Source organism: Glycine max, chromosome 14 (assembly GCF_000004515.6).
Source record: "Glycine max cultivar Williams 82 chromosome 14, Glycine_max_v4.0, whole genome shotgun sequence".
NCBI lineage: Eukaryota > Viridiplantae > Streptophyta > Magnoliopsida > Fabales > Fabaceae > Glycine > Glycine max.
Window position 1 is genome coordinate 34,917,151 of NC_038250.2, and position 8,977 is coordinate 34,926,127.

The 8,977-nt window shown below is 33.8% G+C and overlaps 1 protein-coding gene and 1 non-coding gene across 3 annotated transcripts; both read right to left on the minus strand.

The window, feature by feature from the left end:
* Window positions 1-614: 614 nt before the first annotated feature.
* Window positions 615-4,908, minus strand: LOC100796246 (putative UDP-glucuronate:xylan alpha-glucuronosyltransferase 3). Of its 2 annotated transcripts, none has more exons than XM_014766533.3 (5): window positions 4,599-4,908; window positions 3,702-3,905; window positions 2,680-3,317; window positions 1,383-2,246; window positions 615-992 (listed from the first exon to the last, which is right to left on the minus strand). In XM_014766533.3, exons 1-5 carry the CDS (start codon window positions 4,655-4,657, stop codon window positions 826-828), a joined length of 1,932 nt encoding a protein of 643 aa, XP_014622019.1. In that variant the 5' UTR covers window positions 4,658-4,908; the 3' UTR covers window positions 615-825. The 2 variants fall into 2 exon arrangements, with proteins under 2 accessions (XP_014622019.1, XP_025981349.1); XM_026125564.2 differs by lacking the exon at window positions 4,599-4,908 and adding an exon at window positions 4,123-4,522.
* Window positions 4,909-5,628: 720 nt separating this feature from the next.
* On the minus strand, window positions 5,629-5,778 carry MIR1520A (microRNA MIR1520a). Its single transcript, NR_048630.1, has one exon. It is a non-coding gene; the product is annotated as a microRNA MIR1520a (primary transcript).
* Between the last annotated feature and the right edge of the window lie 3,199 nt (window positions 5,779-8,977).

The following is an 8,977-nucleotide window of genomic DNA, read 5'->3' on the forward strand; positions in this document are numbered from 1 at the left end:
ACTCATTAACTTGGTACCTCAGGTGGTTCGGTGTGATCGATCCGATTCTTAAAACATTGAGTAGAGATACCTAGTGCTAACCATCAACTTCATCATACATCTCGTCCCAAATTTAAGATAACATAAACAATATCCAATTCATGCCTTTTTTTTTACCCTCAATTTTTTAATTTTTGGTGAATTTTACTTTTAGCTTTTTAATTTGACACATTTTACCTTCAACTTTTAAAAAATTTATAAACTTTATCCCAATCATTTATCTATTAATAAACATAAATATTGGGGGTAAAATTTGCCAAAAAAATTAAATAAGTTAGGAGTAAAAATTGCCAAATAAAAAAATAAAGATAAAAAATATAATTATGTTAGAAGTAAAAGAACAGAGGACAAAATTCGCAAGCTTCTTAAAAGTTAGGAATAAAATGTGTCAAATTAATTTGTTAAGGATGAAATTTATCAAAAGTTAAAAAGTTGGAAATTAAAAAATGCAGCCTTTAATGTAATAATACATGCCCTAACTAGTCATGCGAAGTTGCAGCATAAAAAAATAGAAAATACAGCGAAAACGACATCGTGTAATGATATTTAAACAAAATATTAAGGAAATCATTCACTTAACAAAAATAAGTAAATGAAAGGTACTAAGATTCGGACATGCTTTACAGTTGTAAAATCCTTTGAACTAAACAATACTTTTGGACCAAAAATAAACTTTAGCCATCATTTTGCTCCCAGACAAGAGTGGTGATGAGAGAAACAGATTGTGCAAACATGTAGAATATACAGTAAAATATATGGAAGTATGAACTATGAAGAGAAGTAAACTCACAAAGAAGAGAGAGATTGGGTTTGGACAACAGGTGGCGAATTGTTAATAGTAGAATTATCTGTCCAATTCTTTTCACCCCAATGCCATAACATGCTTTCCCAGAAACAGAAATCCTCAAAGCAAATGTTCAATCTTGGGTCTTTTATGTTAATTTTCCAGTGACCATCTGATACGGACAGAGAGAAGGAAGCTACGGGCCAACGTCGTTCAGCTAGGGCAAAGTATTTACCCAAGCATTGGGACGATTACCAACTAGAGTAGGAAGGGGCTTTGGGAAGAACGTGGCGGGAAAAGTAGTTACGCATGGTTAGTATGGTAGAGTTTATCCATGTTAATAACAGCTAACCGTAAGTGGTTAAGCATGAGCCTGGCAATATAAAAAGCTGTAACTAACTAGTAGTGGGAATAAGAAACATTCCAGAAGCTTTTCTTTCAAATCCTTTCTTCTCTCTCTCTCTTTGGAACTGCGTTTCTTTTTCTCTCTCTCGAGCTCTAACTCTCGAGTGGAACGCGCAGTGTGGAGGTTCCCTAGCCCTCGAACGCTAGGTATCACCATCACTGTAGTTTCCCTTTTCAGCTTGTCTACGATCCCACTCTAATGCAGCCTTCTGCTTGGACCTAAGCAAACAGAAATTTTGCAACTTTTCTGGCATTGCATCATGCACCTTCCACCATCTTGCGTGAGCCACATTACTTGCAAACTCCTGCAGTATGTCCACGTTCCAGTTGCAGTCGTAGTCTCGGAAGCAAAGCCATGGCTTATTACCCAGGTAATGGATGACATAAAGGATTGGTGGATCAGCTCCAAAGAGACGAGTTTTCATTGCTTTTCTCTCTTCCTCATCACCTTCCCAGAAGTGCTTCAAGAAATTCATGTGTTTTGGAATCCGATGCCACCATGTAAAGATTTCATTCAGATACCCCTGGTCCCCACCATTGTAGGAGACAATCTCGTTGATGTGATCCATAAGAAGTTGAAACGTACAATTTGATGGTTCAACCACCATAACACCTGAGTTGAACAGCGTAGCATTGTTTCCTATGGCGGATATTTCGGACATCTCAAAAAGGAAATCGATATTTCTGAGTATAAGAAGGTCAGCATCAATGAAAATGATTTTATCATAATCTGTTAGCTGCCAGAGACGGAATTTGCTGTAGTTCCACTCGTTATATGCCTCTGGTTCTGCTTTTGGATTCCTGATTCTTTGGATTGTATGGATCTTCCATCCAGCAGCCTCCAAGCCCCCTCTATGATACTCACTAATAGTTTCATCAACAAGAATCACAAGATCTCGTGTTGAACCAGACATGCGAATACTCTGAGCTGCAGTAATGGCTCCACAAACATACATCTGTGCAGAGTGCAGGATGGTTGCATAAGCTTGTCGGTGTGGCCTTTCTGAATAAAAATTTTCTGTTAAAAGAATATAGTTAGTCTCTGATCAGCATATCCAGTTAAGTTTATAGATCATGAAACTTCAAAGGTGACAAAATAATATACTTTTAGAAGCCACATTAAGCAACAAACCTGTTGTGACACATAGGCTTGTATCATGGGAATTTATTTTAAAAATGACACGAGTATTACTTGAATTTAACTAATCTTTAAAATAAAACAGTAATAGAAGAACTAATTTCAAGTATGGTCACATCATGTTCCTTGGCTTGGCTGACCTTTTTTTTTGTCTTCAATAGAAGAAAATGTGTTGCACTTACATTTAGAAACAAAAACTGAACGTTTCTGAAGGAACAAAATGGAAATAAGATTTTGGAGTAAGGAGAAAGAACAAGGAACAAGGACAAAAAAGAGAGCATAGCATAGAAACAAGAGTTTATTTGAATCTGACCTTTAGCTTTCAAAGGAACTGCCAGTTCACATGAACCAATTGGCAGCTGCAGCTTCTCTCTCAGAGTATTCAGGTTGGGTTCATAAAGCCAGGCATTCCCTTCACGCTGTATAAGTTCCTTGCAAGTAAAGAGATTAGGGATTGGGAAGCAATCAGTGACCAAAAGCACATGCACAGGATGATTTCCTTTGGAAGAGGCAGCCAGTCTTGCAGCTTCAATCTGCAGGTGCAAACGAGCTACATCTCTCAACCAGCACCCTGACTTGTTGCAGGGAAGCTTGACAGCAATAAGATCAAGCCGAGGCTTTCCTGGTACCTGAATCCTAGGTAGTGTTGGACAGGTAGGGAACTCATATTCTTCTTCTTCGTCTATCCATTCTGGATACAGGACATTCCAAGTAATATTACTTGAAGCATAGTTCAGGTGAAGGACTACATGCTCTGCCTCTGGTATCAGCTTCTTCCAGTGGTCAATCTCACTGTCATTGAAGTTTAATAAGCCAACACCATGATATGTGTCCCTATCCTTCAAATTTTCAAGAACATTAGATATTTGGTCCCACTCGATATTTAGAAATGATGTATAATGTGAATCAATGCCATCAAACCCTCCTTTCCAGTTGTTTATAATAGTTGGCCTGCAAAATCCCAAAAAAAAAAAAAATTAACAAGACAAAGAATGATGTAAATATATACTCACTGTTTATGTTCTGAACAAATAAACTGCCAGTCTTTCAAGAAGAAAAGACATAATCGTCGAAGGGATGCATGCTTTAATGCATACATATTACTTTGACAAATGTAAACTAATAATTGTAAAATAAGTTTCCATCCTAACAAGGCATTGAAGCGCATTGCAGTGTTGAAGAAGGAATCCATGAGCAAACTTTACTTTCTAGAAAAGCAAAAAATACAATTGAAACTAATATGAATAATGGAACAAAGTAGCAGGAAACTACTAAAGCTCAAAATACAATAATGAAACAACATAAGAAAGAATGGTGAAAGACAAATAGGCATACCGTGATATAGAGTTTAGATGATCAGTATTATAAACAGCTGGAGGATGAAAAATTGTAACTAAGGTTCCCAATACAATAATAACCAAAACTAGTTTCCAATTAGGCCGGCAAGTTATACTCCTATCTTGGAATGGAATATGCAACACCTTCTCAACATCTTTAAAATCTTTACTTCTTTGAGACCTTCTCTTGCCAGTATCCTCACTACAGCGAGAATAGAACAAAACAATCAGTATTTTATAAATATGACAGAGTACAAGTAGCAAGAGCCGAAGCAGCAATATAGTTCAAAAAGAAGCAAGAAAGTATTTAATCACTTTCAATGTATGTATGAATCTCAAATCCAACTCTTAGTACATTGATAATACACTAAGATCCTATCAACATATCGCATCGAAGGTTTTAAAAATCGGTCCACAACCGTGACATTGGCAGCAACATCAAGGTTTTTGGAGTGTCTATAACTGCAATGCGACCTCAATTGTGGCCGCATCCCGCAACGTCAAGAAATGCAATGAAATCACGATCGCGACCGCAATTTGTAGCCTTGGTCGCACCAATCCGCATTTATGGCATCTGAAAATTGCTTCTCTGATGTGGCAGAAATAGTTTTCCGCAACACAAACTTCGCCGGCAGAAGTTTCCGTTATCTCCGTTGAAATAAAAGCAAGACTCACAACAGAAGCACTTAGCAAATGATAGCGACATCTAGGATTTGGATATTCTCTATAACTAGAATACCTAAAATAGATGTGACATCTAATATGAAACTCCCGATCATTAAAACCAAACACAAAATTGGAAAGCGATGAACTAATTAAGTAGGAAATTACAAAAGTATCCCTGTCACATGTAAGGAATTTCGTTTCCAACTAAGATTAAGTAACGCAGAAGAACCTGAAGGAAGATGAGGAGCGGTAACGCGGTTCGATGGTGCTCGGGGAGGGTCCCCTCATTGTCCGATTCAGCTCAAGCTAGCATCATATTTCGCTAAACGACAGCAAAATGCAGGGGCAAAAAGGTCAAAGTAGGAGAAGGAGTGAAGTCTCACGCAATTCAAAGGTAGAAAGATGAAGGAAAATAGAATTGAAGGAAAGAGCAATGTATGTTCAACGCTGGGAATGGGATCGACCGCGGTCGTAGAGAGGTTAAACCTGCAGTTGGGAGTTTGTAAGAAGCAGTCTAGAGGGGAATTAGTTTAGAGACCTAGTCAGCTAGTCCTACTTGCCTATTATTTCTTATTTTAAATATTTTTTATAGGTACATAGTTTAGAATTTTACTACTATTAAATAAAACATTACTTCTGATTCAATTTATTTGAGCATTAAAAAAGTTACTCTCTTCATATCGTTGTAACTGTTGTGTAAAAAAAATTGTTACAAAATATTTTAGTTTCTCAGTATAATATTAATTTTATTTTTTTTATTTATATCTCTTATAATATTAATATTAATAGTAAAAAAAATCTATAAATGAATTAAATATGATAAGTCTAATATTGTAAAATTATTATTTTTTATTTATTTATTAGTTTTTCTTGATTTGTGTAAAATAACCTAAAATGACTCATATTATTTTGGGATTAACTAATGTACTTCCTTTGGACTCATATATAATAAAAAAAAATATTTATTGAATTTAAATATAATTAAATATAATTAAATCTAACTAATTTCATTCTTATTTAATGATATGGTTCATAAAATAATTTTCATTTAATTACAATTTTATTTTCAAGGAGTTTATTTTAGGCAAAATTATATTTTTTGTCCTCCATTTTGTCTCTAATTTTGGATTTTGTTCCCCGGTAAAATTATTCACGAATTTTGTCCTCGTATTTAATCAAATCATGTAATGTTGGTCCCTCAGCCTACAATTGGACGTTGACTGTTACAAAGGAATGTTGGCTACCACGTGTCACATTCTTATTGGATGATGACTGTCATGTATCATGTTCTAATTGGATGTCAACTCCATAAAAGATGAAATGCATTGTTATTTTCATTGACCAATCAGAACATGACACAACAGTCATCATCCAATAAGAACATGACACATGACGGTCAACATTCCTTTGTAACAGTCAACGTCCAATTGTGGGTCGGGGGACCAACATTGCGTGATTTGATTAAATACGAGAACAAAATTCGTGAATAATTTTATCGGAGGACAAAATCCGAAATTGAAAATAAAATGGGGGACTGAATTTGCAATTTTGCCTTTATTTTATTTATGCTATCAAGTTCCAATGAACAATATTTTAGGAATAATCTTATTTTTTTACTTGGGATTAATAAAATTAAATTATTACAATTAACTTTCTTAATATGTGTAAAAGTAGTTATTTTTGTTTATATATGAGTCTTGAGGAAGTATAAATCAAGGAATGTAATTAATACTACTTAGTTTATAATACAATTATTTTCAACTTGCTAAAATGATTTTTAATTTTTCATTATTATTTCTTTTTTATTTGTGATAAATGTATATAATAATTAAGAGATAAATAAAGATGAAATTAAAATTAAAAAAATAATAACTGCTACTGTCTTAAAGTTTTGGATAATGAAATAAATAAATAAAATATATATTCTTTAATAATAGATAAATATAAAGATATGTATAAAATAGATTTCTTTTTTCTTATTTTAATATTCGAAACACATTTCATTTTTAATATTTACTGGTTAATTATTGATACGGCCTGCACGTGCCTATTTTTAAAATATTTTGAGATTCGGAAACTGTCACAATTTTCGAAACATTAACTGTCATTAATTCATACACTCTTTTATGAGGTTAGTAGTTAGTGCGCTCATAAGTTATATGTTTAATCGTTAGTGCGATATTGTCAATTTTTTAAAATTAAATTAATGATCAATTTTTTTGATTAATTAATGATCTATTTATCTTATAAGTATTACGGCTTCTTTTAAATCATTGAGATTTAACAAGTAAACCGAGGACCAATAAAGAAAAAAAATCATTGAACTACTTTGTTTCTTATCTTTTATAAGCAAAAAAGTTCAGCATATTTTGTAATTAAGATAAGATTTATTATTTTTGGTAAAAAGTAAAGCATCTATTTTTGATAAATCATATCCCTTTCATTTTTGTTAGTTTTGCAAAAAGTAAAACTATCCATTATCTATTTGTGATATAGCTTGGCATGAAGGTCTTTCAAAGTGTCACAAAGCCTTGTCAATTAAAGTCTATACCATAGCTTATTGGTCTTTGTGAGAAAAAACTCTATTGGAGTCTTTATCCCTTCATTTTGCAAGAATTCAAACTTCAGGAGTGAAGTTCAGCTGTGGTTCTTCTTTTTTCGAGCTGGTTCTTAGTGTTCTTGAGCCTTTGAGTCATCAAGCTTAAGTAAATGAACTTCATTCTTCATCTTAGACTTGATTCCTTTTCATTATCTTCTTCTAGTTTCCCTAATAACTCGGAATTGTTATTTTGTTTTACTCATGAAGGGAAACTTTGAAAAAACTTGAATATTCTTCATTCTCCTTCAAGATTTCGTGAGTTTATTAAGAGGTAAGAGAGGTCTCTCCAACTCTTAAACCATGTGGTTGTTGTTGAACTTTCTTGAACATGTTGCTTTGAAATTTTTGAGCTTGTTGTGATGTCCCGAATTTGCATGTTGAGCTATTTTCTTTGAGCTTTTGATGCCAAAAATGAGTTTTTTGCATGTTAAAACATCGAGTTAGCCTTAAATTTCACTTAAATTGGAGTTTCCTAGCAAAAGTAACAAATAAAACAAGTGTAAGGACTTTTAGTAAAATGAAAAATTTGTCACGAATTTGGACTTAGAGTTACCACAATTTGTACTGTTTTTATTAAAATTTTGACCTCAAAAATGAGTTGGTTAGGTTTGAAAATGTAGGGTAACATAAGATTTTCGAAAATCCAACTGGGAGCACCGAGAGTCCTAAAATTAGTTAGGAGCAAAACTGTGACAAACCGAGCAACAGAGTGATTTTGGACTGTAGATAACTTAACTTTGGAATCCGTGCCTCTCTATATTATCTTAGAATTATTTATTTTCTAGAATTGCTCATTTATTTACTATTATATGGCAGAGATAAATACAAGATCTGAGGATTAATGTATGTTCTAAAATTATGATGATTGAATGATAATATCGGTAAAGTGTAAACTCTGACAATTATATTTGTGGCATGTGAATTTATTTTCTAGTATATATATATATATATATATATATATATATATATATATGTCTATTTATTTTTATTTTTATCTGTACGCGTTGTGGTTTGAGTCCAAGGGTGTTTGACCCTCAACAAATTGTTTGTTATGATTGGTTAGATAGCTATAATTACAACCATTATGCTATCCATTTGTTTGTGAGGCAAGTGGTTTCTACCGCTTAAGGGATCACGATTGGTTTCCTAAGAGTAGTACGTAGGCCTGAACCTCATCTCTCTTTCTTGTTTGTTTGTTTGTGTGCGTTTGTTGATGTAGTGGTACAAGGACCAACAAGATTCAAGAGGATTGGATAGAGAGTAAATGAACTAGTGGTTCTATTTTCTTTTGTGAGAAGGTGAGGTTGTGTTGAGTAAGTCAATGATAGTCAAAGATACACTGGGTATAGTGGGCGGAGAGGTTCGAAGAACCTAGGGAATTAACGAGTGGTGATCATTTGGTATTTGGTGCACTCATTTGGCGCGTGATTGAACATTTGTAATTTAATATTTATCTATTCTTCTTAGCTCAATTGACATCTCTTCAACCTTTATTTTCTCACATTAACTCAGTTTTGGTCTTAGGAAAATGATTGAGCTTAATTGACAATTGTAACTAATTTTTAGATTTTGTGCTTACTTGACCTATCTTCCTTGTGTAGGGCCTAGAGGACACTACAGAACTCCAAATGGAGTGTGTGAGTAGTCCCTGGAAAGCTAAGATTAATATATTCAATTTTGTCAAAAATAAGATTTGGCCAATTCTACCATTTCGAGGGTCAAATTAAGCTTGAAAGTCAAAACCTCTGCACTTGAATAATTGGGTTGCGAGTTTGGCCTTTGTTTTTGTGTAAATAGTTGAAAGTCAGAACCTCTACAAATGAAGGTCTTTCAAAGTGTCACAAAGCCTACCCTTAGATTAATGGCCACACTGAACGAACCATTCAGTCGCTGGAGGACCTTTTGAGGGTGTGTGCCTTAGAACAAAAGGGACGTTGGAAGAGTTTTTTGTCATTAATAGAGTTCACCTATAACAATGGTTTTCATTCTAACATTGGCATGACTCCCTA

Bases quoted from the DNA above. Each gene is read 5' to 3' on its own strand.
- LOC100796246 (XM_014766533.3), bottom strand. From the start codon at position 4,657: ATGAGGGGACCCTCCCCGAGCACCATCGAACCGCGTTACCGCTCCTCA. The intron at 3,906-4,598 runs GTTCTTCTGCGT...TTCTCGCTGTAG, and splicing joins CGCTCCTCATCTTCCTTCAG to TGAGGATACTGGCAAGAGAA. The intron at 993-1,382 runs GTGATACCTAGC...CCGTATCAGATG, and splicing joins AAAGGGAAACTACAGTGATG to GTCACTGGAAAATTAACATA.